The 13,409-nt window shown below is 37.6% G+C and overlaps 1 protein-coding gene across 1 annotated transcript in view; it reads left to right on the top strand.

The window, feature by feature from the left end:
• LOC136884799 (E3 ubiquitin-protein ligase TRAIP) overlaps positions 1–13,409 on the top strand; it is a 164,142-nt gene that overhangs the window by 45,658 nt on the left and 105,075 nt on the right. Inside the window, exon 3 of the mRNA XM_068229982.1 lies at positions 7,818–7,973. Coding sequence (XP_068086083.1) covers positions 7,818–7,973 — 156 coding nt within the window. The remainder of the gene's footprint in view (positions 1–7,817; positions 7,974–13,409) is intronic.

The raw sequence follows: 13,409 nt of genomic DNA, 5'->3' as shown, positions 1-13,409 counted from the left end.
CTGCTGAATTCAGATAAGTCTTACTTTTAAATCAGTGTAATAATGTTTATATTCAACTGTAAGTGTAGTATGATTTATTAATTTGTTCCGTGCGAAGTGATTAAGCGACAAGAGTGGTGTGATAAGTTAAAATAAAGGTGGATAGGTAATCTTCAGATATGCATGACAAATCCTTAGATAGGTAGTCACTCAGTGATGAAAGCCTACGTTCGAAATGTGATCCATGTAGTGTGAAATTCTGAGTTAGTCAAGGTGACAGTTAGTTGTATGATATGTAAAAGAGCGATATAGATACGTGTGTACATTGGTTATAGTCAATGAATGTCAAGTTAGGAACCAGCAGTAGGATATGCTTGCTAGATAGACAAATCTGTTTATGATAAATGGTGGTTATGACTGAATGAAGGTCATAGTATCTGGAAATGTGTCCATGAACCGTAATTGAAATAATAAGGGCCACGATTGTAAGAAGTGAACCCGTGTTAGTAAGGAGACAGATTATGGTTTTGAAAGTATAATAATAATATTTTAAGAGAAGTTGATGCGTGATTGATGATTTAAAATAATGATAGTTATTGGTTCTTCGCGAGGATGAGCACGGTGACGTGGCTATGCACTTAATGGTTTTCATGTAGAGTTTTGCTAATTAGGAAATGAACGTGTAGCAGTTTCATGTACTGTTTATCTTACGAGCAAGCATAAAGAAATACAAATAAGATCGGAGTGACATCTGTTGGTTAGAACGCACACTTGGTAGTGTCAACAAAATCTCAGTTAGGAGGACGAACTAAACACATGTGCTGTCACAAATGTTTTCTAATACCAATCTATTCTCAGACGAGAGGAACGTAATAACTTCTTAGGCGACATCCTATCACTGATGACTGAATGGAAATGTAGGAATGATATTCATCGGTCAAGTCTTCACACCATGCACCACTCTAGATAGCATATTTCAGATGAGACTAGTAGAGTAGTCGTTAACAAGTATAATATCGCACCTATGTTTAGCTTAAAATGACGAGAGGATTTGGATCTTTAAATGGTATATGTATCTTATTGGTTCTGATTGAACTTTTTATGAGAACTACATTGATTTGAAAGGGGGACTTATCGGATTTCACGCAGAATAAAATGAAGTAAATAAAGAAGCATGAATATTCAACATTCAATATTCAATATTCAATATTCAATGTTCATTATTCCATATCCAACATTGGGACTTAATTATGTATGGAAGCATTAGGGAACTATCCTCCCAGGTTAATACCCATAGGTATTTATTAGTATGTTGAGAAGGATAGGATGATTCTATGGCAGTAAATGAATATGAGCTCCGAGGGAGAGCTGACAGTTAATTCAAACCTGATATGTAGTAGGGAAATTTCCAATTCATGAGATGTGGTTATAAGTCTCAAAATGCGTCCTGGATACCATGAAGAAAACACCCTCAGTCTATATTTTTGCTTATTGGAACTCATGTTGTAAATATTTTTCTTTTCCTTAGCTAGGGTGCACCCAAACAAATAATTTTTTTTTGTTACCCAGATAAGTTACTAACTATACAGATAAGTTTTTCTTTAGTTGTCCAAGTAAGTTTTCAATTACTTATACAAATTTTTAATTACCTATGTTAGGAAATATTTCACTAATTTAAGTATTCAAACATATTTGACTTCGTTTCAGTCCATTAATTGAACGCTTTATTCCAATTTGATTATTGCTTTAAGGGCCTAAGAGAGAGAATTTGACATTTTCTTTTGGACTTATGATTTTTAATTTGATAATTATGAGCTGGAGCATAATGGTATTCAACTTAATAATGGCTTATGCGGAACTTAATACCTTGCCATACACTGTATTCTGTCCCTGATTTTGTGGGCAAGCATGACCTGAGCACTTAATGTAGTGGATTCCAGTAGATCTATTACAGATGATGACGAAATCAAACAACTTTTACTTTAGAATATATAGTGGGCGCCGGATGTGCCAAATACCGGTAGATTCTCCATAAACATTGCTTACACATATTTTTGCACGATACCGCCCTTTCTTCGATACTTCTTTCTATCCAGAAATTTGGAAGTGCTGAATGAAGGAATGATATAGAGCAATTAGAAGAGAAAAGGAAATGATTAATTAAATATTGAATGGAGAAATAGGTAGACTTATGAGGTTAAGTCCATGTTCCCTAGAAATAGGCCAAGTGAACAGTCGATCATACAGTTTCCTTTACCAGATTTTTCTTGTGGAGGATAGCTCAATATTCGAATTCTGGATTGAAACATTTGTATAATAAACAAATATGTAAAATGTTAAACAGTTCTTTCAATGTGTTCGTAGTATAGAGACCTAGATTTAAGTAAATGAGAGCGGTAACATCTTGATAGCATAAGAATTAGAATAAGCAACATATGAAAGTCGTTTCTATAGGTGATTTAAGTCTTATTTGGCTCCGTATGGTATATCTTTCTCTGATTCGGAACTCACCACCCAAATTATAGAACTATTTAGTTGGAAAGGTCATAATTAAGCTAGCCTGGATATTATGCGTCCTCTCAGGGAGCCGGGAACGGCGCAGTATTATGCAGCCAGGTTGAAAATAGGTTAAAATGGTCAACCTGGCTGCATAATACATCTATCAACCGAAGATAATGGCAGGACTCCAAGTTTTAACGCAACTTCATTTATTCTTGTACAAATCCAATTGAACTATGCAAGATAGTATTGCAACTCCTAGGACACCGTAAATTCACTTCATTATACGACGCTGTGTCCAATATTTTAATTTAAATAGACATCATTTTAACACTCATTAACGGTGGATATCAGCAGGACTTCAAGTTTTATTGCAATTTCATTCATTCCTAACTCAACTTTTTTGAACTACGCAAGGCAACTTCAAGGACACTGTGAATTCATATCAGCACAAGACGTATTTAATTAGACATTACTATATTGTGTTTTTAATTTGTACTTGACAAAATGGAAATTTAATTCTATGTTTGTACTATCCAAATTTTTAAGTGTTACATTGTAATACTCATTGTTTTGAATTTTTAATGGGCCCCCCCCCCCCTATATTAGTCAGGTCTTATTGTATACTGAATTTTAATCCACTAGCTGAGAAAGAGAATGCATAATATTCTCGAAACATGTACTAGATGTTAAGGTGAAAGGTAAATAAATAAATAGTATTGACTAGGCGGACCATCTTCCAACATATTTACTGGTTTAAAAAGATGTTATAGATAGGAATCCTTGAGTTGGTGGAATATGCTGGCTCCTTTAAGATGCAGTGGCGCACTGGACTTTATTCATAACAGCTCAGTGGTTCTTCAATTGGATACCTGCATCTTAAAAGAGCCAGCATATTCCAGCAACTCAAGGATTCCTATCTATAACATCTTTTTATATGCACTGGACTTACTATGAATCTCTTTCAGAGAGTTTTTTTAACATAGTGGTGCACAATATCTCACATGGTATGTGCTTTTACGAGACCGTACGTGTCTTTACATTGTTTAATTTCTTCGGTATTTGTGTTTTAATTTTGCTTTAGGCTGACGATGGCCTTGTACTAGGTTGAAACTAGTCCCTAATCATGTATGTAATTTAAACTATTTACATTTTGTATTGAAAAGGTGGACCCAAATAATACATTAATTTACTCTATTGTAATACAATGTTCAAGCGTAACTTACTTCTCTGACGACTTCAATGAGCGTAGGAAATAACTCAGTGTTGTTCTCCCCATAATGAGAGTTTGACTAAGTACAGATAATTCTGTTGTGTGTAGCGCGGGATACAACAATCGCACTACTGATAAAAAGGAGACATGACACACTTGGAGAGACTGATTGACTGAGACTGTCAGGCTGACTGAGACTGCGTGAGACTGACTGAGAGACTGTTTCGGAATGGGCTGTGGGGCCTCTTTTATGGCCAGTACACCTCATGTGAATTTAGGCGGGGCCCTCTGGGGTTGTACCGCGCTGAGATTCATGCGCACTTGGGATATTTTTCCCTTGAAAAATTGTTTGTGTTCCACTTGTAACTTGCAGAATTTCAGAACTTGTACTAGAATCACAATATTTCTGACAATCATTTCACTAGTGTTTTATCACCAGTTGATCGTAGGTTTAATCACGAATCTAATTGTGTTGGTAGTACTATATCATCCAAGAGATGCAATGTACCTGGGTGTAAAATGTCTGCCGGGGGTTTGTAGTGCAGGATATTCCGTACCACTATGCGCTTTCACAAATAATGTCATAGAAAATTATTTTAATTACCAAAATTGCACTGAAAATATGAAATTTCAACTGCTTTCAGGAGCACAAAGAATGTGTGTTAATATTGTCAGATGTCGATGATCAACTAAATTATTTTGAGTGCCAGAAATGAAAGAACATTATTGTGCTCTCTGATTGGCTGGATATCGTCTCAGGATATGCGATTTTCGTCTGTCCGGAACAAACCATCTCTGTCCAAGGGAGGTCTGTCATCACTCCATCTCACTCGGACAAAACATGTGGTCTCTCTCTATTTCTGCCGCCCTTGTTCAGTTACTGGGTGTAGTTTTATTACGGTAGCGCCCTGGTACCCGTGAAAAAGCGCTGACCCAAGTACTTAGCCGTCGGCTTAAATTTTTATTTGCCGGGCTGAGTGGCTCAGACGGTTAAGGCGCTGGCCTTCTAACCCCAACTTGGCAGGTTCGATCCTGGCTCAGTCCGGTGGTATTTGAAGGTGCTCAAATACGACAGCCCCGTGTCGGTAGATTTACTGGCACGTAAAAGAACTCCTGCGGGACTAAATTCCGGCACCTCGGCGTCTCCGAAGACCTTAAAAAGTAGTTAGTGGGACGTAAAACAAATAACATTATTAAATTTTTATTTGAGGGTAGTTGAAAGTGCAATTATTTTCATTGCACCCTGGAACGTGCCTTAAGCTTGGTGACAGGGCTCGACTCTCTGTCGCCAATTTTTGTTAGACTTGTCATGCCACCTGCCGAAATATCTACCGCAGTGGCTGTCTCATATGCTCAAATATTGAATAAAATAATTGATTCTTTAATACTAATTCGGCATATGGGAGCAGTGTATTGGCTTCAGTTAGGCCTATGACACATTATCTTGCGGTTGCACAATTGAAGCGTACAGATCTACAGTATGTTACATGTGGCGTCTATCAAGTTATGAGCTTGAAAAAGTTGGAGAGCTTCAGTATTCCGCAGAAGCTAATAGTCTAACATAACTTGTGGAAATCTTGTCCATACCTTTTCCACACAGTGTATAAGAAACTGCCCATTATTGTAGTGGAGGATAGTGTTGTATTTGGTGTGTGAGTTGCAGGGATGCTGGGGGCAGTACAAACACCCAGTCCCCGAACCAGGGAAATTATCATTTATAGTTTAAATTTCAGACCTGACCAGGAATCTAACCCGATGAGACCCTCTCTACTGAAGGTTACTATGTTGACCATTGAGCCAAAGAGCCGGATATAACAATAATACACTTACCTTCAGCGTACATAGACTGCCTGGTGGTCATGATCGTTTAGGCGTCACGTCTATATGGTCTGACACCATGGTTAACCCGTACAGGTCCTGTTTTGACATTAAATGAATATTTTGTAAATTGTATGTAATCAGGTCCTGTTTTTCGAAAAAAAAATTGATCAGCAGAATGTTGGCCAGCCGGGTGGAAGAAGTTGTGCATACAATTTTTAATCAATACATTGCGTGCCAAAAGCGTGGATTCAATCCCAAACCTGTCCGCGGTGTTCATATAGAGTGAGGGCATATTGCATAAAATAAATTTCGTTGTAAAATCCATGTCATTGGTATACTTTTTCAAAAGGTACAGTCAAAGGTTCCACCTTTACAGTACTAAATACCTTTTGAAAACTTTTAGTATTGTAAAGGTGGAACCTTTGACTATACCTTTTGAAAATGGCGGCATATGATGCAATTGAGGGTGATTCATCCGTTGGATGCATACTCTATAATGCCTTATCATTCTTATCAATTATAAAAAGGAAAAAAAGGCGGCTATCAGTAGATCTTTTCGATATTCAGAATTCTATGCTTGTAGCTCTCATATGGCAAAGATGGGATGTACTGCAGATCTTTGTGGACTGAAACCATTCTCTTCTTTCTCAGCCCCCCCTCCTACTTTAGCCTGAATCTGTCACTCCAGAATCTTTTCAAAAAGCTTCGCTCAGTAAAACATTAAAGTGACTCCAATAGTTTTTATACTCCCTAGTTTCTTTCTTGAAGACAGGTACATAATTCTCTTCTTCCATTCCTGTGGTGTCTCCTTCCATACAATTTTTCATCACCTGATGGACACATTGTTTCTGCATCTCTCCATCTGCTGTCTCCATCTTCACGTTGTCCAAAGATGGTGTCTTCCCTCCTTTCATTTTCCTCAGTACTGCTTCCACTTCTTCCCATGTCAGGCCCGTTTCCATTTGTGATTCATCTTCATCCTCCTCAATTACTTCCTTCTTGAAGATTCCATTTGGATTTATCATTTTTCAAAACTCTCCCTCCACATCATTTTGAGTTCTCCACTGTAGTGCGATTTTTCTGTTTACCATTTTAACATACACTACTCCATCATATGAGGCAATCCATTCCAAAACTAATCCAATTAAAATGGAAAAAAAAATGAGGTAGCATCGCCTTGGTTACATTTGTGATAACGCTATCTCAAAAGTAATTGAGATAAATAAATCAGTGATTCCACCTAATCAATACTATTTATTTGCATTAGGCAAACTAAAAACTGTAGTACGTTTTGTGTAACGACTAGACATCATCAGCTACATCATGTTTAGGTGCAATAATTACAAGAAGTATTCATATTCATCAGTTTTTAATCCTAAAAAGATATAAAAACCTTCAAAATAATTATCTCGATCTAAAGGAATGTGTATTGGAAAAAGAGGAGGGGGCTTATAGCTTAAATACTTTTGATGATGTATTCAATATGGTTTTGAAAGTTACGTAGTCCTTATGATAGCGTGAGTCTCAGATATTCTGGGAATGTGGTGAGTACTTGTCAACTTCTTGTTTGAAAAAAAAAAATGTTTAAAACTCTTTTAGTTATATCATGCGTGTGTGGGCAAGAATTATTGCACCTAAACATGGCGTAGCTGATGATGACTAGTCATTAGACAAAGTATGTACTACAGTTTTTAGTTTCCCTAAGGCAAATAAATAGTTTCGATTAGGTGGAATCATTGATTTATTTTTCTCAATTGTATGTCGCATCAATACGTATTATGAGGGTGTTAGATTGCATCTTGAAAGTAGGAGTCAAAACCTTCCTTTTCCCATAGGAATATTTCACCAAAGTTGGCTATTGTTCCATTACTTGCCTTATACATAGCGCTTGTCATTCCAAAACTCACATTATACAATCAACCAATAGAAAAGTATAATTTCGGTATGTGACTTCGTGCTACAATTTACGTAAAAATTCCCATGGGACAAAATTCTGTCACCGTGGCATCTCCAGAAATTGTGAAAGTAGTTGATGGGTCATAAAACCGTGATTGTCATTGTTTTAATTATCATTATCATCAATCAAAAAGGAGGAACGTGAACTATCTGCAACAGAAAATTTGAAAGAGGGAAACTAATGAACCCAATTCTTTGCGTTCAGAGAGTTGGCGATTGGCTGCCTCAGCTGTTTAATTTCTTTTTACTCAAATAATTATAAGTATTTGTAGAATAATTGACCTTTGTACTTACCACAAATGTTTTATATGCACAATTATTATTATGGCAATTTTGTTTATTTCTCTAGGGAGGAAATTAAGAAACTGGAAGGGAAAGTCAGAGAAGTAGCTTCAAATATGGCTGTTTTAAGAGAACAGAATCAGTGTCTTCGTAAGCAGGCTATGGAAGCAGAAAAAGCTGTTAGTGAATGCGAGAATTTGAGAAAACGCGTTGAGTTGCAAAGGTAAAATTTTGTCTCTTTGTATAGTAATAGGTTTCATTCATCACATGTTTTATATGAACTTTGGATGTTTAAATACCTATAATATCTCACTTCATTGTGCAGTCTGTTGTTAATGGAACAACGGTGGATGTAGAAGACATTGTAAATAATTGTGGTATTTCATTGGAGTCGTTGAAGTCATTGGCTACATATGTCTGCGTTCTTAGAAATTATGTATACAATCAGCCATTTCAATCATTAAAATGATGTGGCCTCTTTAAGTCGTGGGTATAGGTAGGCCTTCAACAGTCTTCTCCAAGTAGAACGGTCTTGGGCAGATCTCATCCAAATGGTACCAGCGATCTTCTTGATATCTTTGTCCCATCTGTCCGGTGGTCTTCCTCTAGGCCTTCGATGTTCTCTCGGACTCCACTCCTGCACTAGTTTTGTCCATCTATCATCATTTCTTCGTGCAACATGGCCAGCCCACTGCCATTTTAAGGAGCGTACTCTCTCTAAGATGTCTTTAACCTTTGTAACAGACCGGATGTCATCAGCTCTTTTCCTATCTTTCTTTGTATAGCCTAGCATTGACCTTTCCATGGCTCTCTGCGCGGTCCGAAGTTTCCCTTTTGTGAATTCGTTCAGAGTCCAAGTCTCACAGCCATAAGTCAGCACAGGAAGGATGCATTGGTCAAATACTGTTTTCTTCAGATTTGCTGGCATTTTTGATCTTAATACTGAAGAATTCCTTCCAAATGCTTGCCATCCGAGCTTGATGCGCCTATAGATTTCTGGTCTTATATCACCTGTCATATTTATAATCTGGCCAAGGTAGATGTAATCACTGACCTCTTCTAATGGCATGTTCTTAATATTCACATTTCCAGCTTGAACCCATTCGTTGGACATAACTTTTGTTTTGGAAAGGTTTATGCTTAGGCCAATCAACTGACATTCTAATGCAAGATCTGTAATTAAGGTCTGGAGCTCTTCGAAGTCGTTTGCCAGTAAAGCAATATCATCTGCAAATCTCAAGTTATTTAGCCTTTTCCCATTAATTCTAATTCCCTTTTCTTCCCAGCTCAGCTTAGACATAGCCATCTCTAGGACCGCTGAGAATAGTTTCGGGGAGATGGGATCACCTTGTTTGACACCTCTGTTGATGGGGAATTCTGGGGTTGATTTACCGATATTAACGAAAGCTGAAGAAGTCTCATAGATATTGTTGAGCACTTGGATGTAAGCTGCTTCCACTCCTTGCTCATGTAAAGCTTGCATGACAGCTGTATGGCTGACAGAGTCAAATGCCTTTTCAAAATCAACAAAGGCAATGCAGAGAGGCAAATGATATTCATTTGCTCTGCTTATCACTTCTCTTACAGTCAGTATGTGGTCTATTGTGCTAAAATTACTACGGAAACCTGCTTGTTCAATAGGTTGGGCTGAGTCAAGGATGAAACTGATTCGATTTAACAAGATCTTTGTAAAAAGTTTATACAAAATAGAGAGCAAGCTGATAGGACGATAATTTTTGATACTGTGAATATTTCCTTTCTTATGTATCAGTATGATCTTTGCTTTGTTCCATGATGTTGGAATTGAAGCCGAGTGCACACAGGAAGTGAATATTTTTGCCAAGTGATTTATTGTCTCCTCCCCTGTGAGTTTCAGGATGTCCACACAAAGCTCATCATCACCCGGCGCAGTTCCCTTTTTCATACTATCTAAAGCACACTTGACTTCCGAAGGGAGAATATCTGGAACATTAGATATATCATTTAGTTTAGGTCCATTCAGGGCTTCCTTTGGTTTGCTATACAGATTGCAATAAAAGTCTCTGATGAATTTCAAAACTTCCTCCTTTTCAGTAATTCGACCATCATTTCCATCTAGAGCAATTAGCTGCTTTTTACCGATTATGAGTTTTCGTTTGGCTGTCTTGAAACTCGTCTTGCTCTCTAAGCTTGTTCTTAAAGTGTCTTCCCTGAATTTCTGTAAGTCAGTTTTCATTTCTCTTCGTACTGCCTTACATATTTCAGAATATTCTATCATGTCACGATCAGTCTGAATTTTCTTTTCTCTCCTTCGCTTTAGCAGGGTTTTAGTTTTGTCACTGAATTTCTTTGGTTGGTCACTTTTCTTACATATGCCCCCGATTTCTTGAGCACACGAAACAATCATTTCTGCTAGATCTTCAGCCTTAGTTACATGGTACTTACTTTGAAGAGCTGCCCGGAATGATTCCGAATTGTTTTCTAGGTTTTTGAGATTGATTCTGTTGCTCTTCCTTCTTATGAGTTTGTTCCTTTCATATCTTACATTAAGTTCAACTCTTGCTCTCACAAGACGGTGATCACTCCCAGTGCTGAATCGGTTTAACACTGATACGTCTTTTACAATATGCGGTCTATTCGACAGAATAAAGTCAATCTCATTTTTTACACTGAAGTTAGGGCTCCTCCACGTCCATTTTCGTTCAGGATGTTTCTTAAAGAATGTATTCATGATGGACATATTGGTGTATTCAGCAAACTGGACTAATCTCTCACCTCTATCATTTCGGTCATCAATTCCATATTTACCCACCACAGTGTCACCTTGTTTCTTGGTACCGACTTTTGCATTAAAGTCTCCAATAACCATCTGGAAGTGGCAATCACTTCCCTTTTTGCAGGTGTTATCAAGGCTTTCATAAAAGGACTCAATTTCTTCGTCTGGATGGCTTGAAGTGGGAGCATACACCTGAACGATCTGCAATTTGTATTTATTCGACAACTTAAGGACCATTCGAGCTACTCTGCTGGAAGATCCTTCTAAAATTGATACTCTATCAGCAATGTTCTTGTTAATTAAAAAGCCAACTCCATTGAATTTCCCTTCCGGATCACCACAAAAATAGAACAAGTTGCCAGATTTCAAACGGAAACAGTCTTCCCCTTTACGGCGCACTTCGCTTAAACCAACAATACTCCAGTTGATTTTTGTAAGTTCTTTCTCAATCTCTTCTAGTCTGTCATTGCCTAATAGAGAACGACAGTTGTATGTACAGATCTGGAATATCTGTGAATTCTTTCCAACATTTCTTAATGCTTCGGACATCAAAGTTGCACCCACCCGGAGATCCGACTGTGGGGCTAATTTACCTCCGGAAGATTTAACGTTAATGCCACTCATCATGATTGACTTAAAGGGTATGAAGCATAATCACCACGCCTGCTTCAATGACGGATTGGTGATCCTCCCGCACTGATCGGCTCGCCGACCCAGTTTCCCGCTGGGGTTGGATACCCAACCTTTCACTGGGTTGCTCGGCTTAACAGGGGCACCTCTTGTAGGTTACGTGCTTGGAGTTGAAGTGAGAGAGGCTAGAGAACTCAAACTTGCCGAGTTCTTATATTATTGTTGCTAGATGGGCAGCAACGACGCATCTCACTTCCATTACAATGTACAATATAAGCAGAAAATTCTTTTCAATTCTGCTTTTGTTGTATTCCTTTTCCGCTTAATTGATGTGGTTCTGATAGTCTTGATAACAACAATTACTGTAAAACGGGAATAGCTTTCTTGGCCATATTCAGAGTTCTTAGCCGTCTTTGTGTTCTGTGTCGAAGGCTACCTTGCACCTCAGATACTAACAGAAGATCCTTGGATCTATATGTAAGGAAGCCTAGCACCTTGTTTGACAGGTACTTGGCTGTCATCAGTTTTTTCAGCTAATTGTGAATCTATGAAAGCGGCCGGGTAGATTTGGTGAGTCAGAATTAAGACTAGAATTGGCTCATTGTATGGACACTCTCTTTGTGAAAGGGAAGACGAGAATAAAGGTGGAAACCATTATTATCACATTCCGTGAGCTCACACATATTGTGTCACAGTCTAACCTGTCTGGCAAGATGTGCTTTGCCTTTTCCACACTGTACAAAATGCAGTGTGATCATACTGCAGCTATAATATAATATAATGGCAGTTCACATCGGCCTACATCATTGTGACATAGAATTATGTGACAGTGTTCCTCACATTCTAGAACATACCTGGTGACGTGATGTGGTTTGGATGGAAGCAGTTTCTTTTAGCAATATGGAAGAAATGTTAAATGTTTTGGTGTGGATGCATGAGAATCTCTAAAATATTGGTTAAGTTAACTATAGAAACCAATCAATGTGGCACGAAGCATGGGACAAAAATAGGAAGGGAATTAAAGTTCACAGGTGAGGACTAAAATGAAATAAAATAATTTTAATTGGGTTTCAGTTGGTGAAAACCACCACGTGCATTTATAATAATGATGGCAGTAATAATTATACCGTATTTCTCCGAATCCAAGATGATCCCCACTTTTTTCTTAAAAAACATGAAATCAGGCTTTAAAATTGCTTTGTAGAATGATATGAATGCCTTTCTTGTACAGTACGCAGACAACACAATTGTCTTCACACCAATGCAGCACATTGGCTTTAGTTATGCCGTATTTTTTGAGGCTGCACAATGATTCTTTATTTCCGTGCGTTTAATAGCTATTAGCTGACAATTGGCATCATAATATCAAAGAGAACCCATTGAAAATTTGCCAAAAATACCTGTTCCACGCATATCTACAATGCGACGATACATCAGGAAAATCTTCTGCTGTCTATAAAACGGTTTTCTTACTCAGTGTCAGGTAGAACCGGCTGCCGCTACACACACATCTCGCTTTCCTGTTTGGCCTGATTTCAACATCTAGTGATTTTTAGGCCTAATAATGTTTTAGATGTTGAAGTCAACAAACGAGTTTAATGCGCTGTTGTATGGCCATTCTGCCCTTGTGTTTTTTGCACTTTTTTTTTTTTTTTTTGTACAGTATGCATTTTTAATCTATCTTTGTTTTCACACTAACACCGTATTGTACCCTTCACATTTTGATACCTGCGATGAGTCTAGCTTGCTGGGTTTTGCTACAGCTGCACCCTAAAATAAATATACTCACTGCAGGTGATTGTCTAGTTCAGGGCTTGGTGGCGTTCTCGAGATTGTCGTTGGTGCATAAGACAATAGGAAGACATGACAACTAGGCTATTCTAATCTACAGAAACGATGACAAACTGGCCCAGACTCTGGTATAAAATTATGTTTAAAAAAATAAAGAAACTGAGAAAAATAATTGAATAAGACAACTTCAATAATGATGAAAATATTAACTTAATGATGTAAGTCATGTGTAGTAAGTTAAACCCAATAAAACAGAATTCAAAATAACTGAATAATATCAAGATTATATTTCCAGATAACAACTGGTGTTCAATCAACGTTAACAAATTAATTCGTGAGGTACACGTCACTTTATAAAATTAAAATCATCAAAGTGATGTTAATATTTGTTTACTGACCCTTATCATAACTGGGTGTCAATGAATTTGTGTGGCTAATCACTCAGATAAAGCCAGGCTTGTCATTAGAAATGAGATAAATTAA

Source organism: Anabrus simplex, chromosome 13 (assembly GCF_040414725.1).
Source record: "Anabrus simplex isolate iqAnaSimp1 chromosome 13, ASM4041472v1, whole genome shotgun sequence".
Lineage (NCBI taxonomy): Eukaryota > Metazoa > Arthropoda > Insecta > Orthoptera > Tettigoniidae > Anabrus > Anabrus simplex.
Note: the sequence above shows the minus strand (reverse complement) of the source record. Positions and strands in the feature narration are given on the sequence as shown.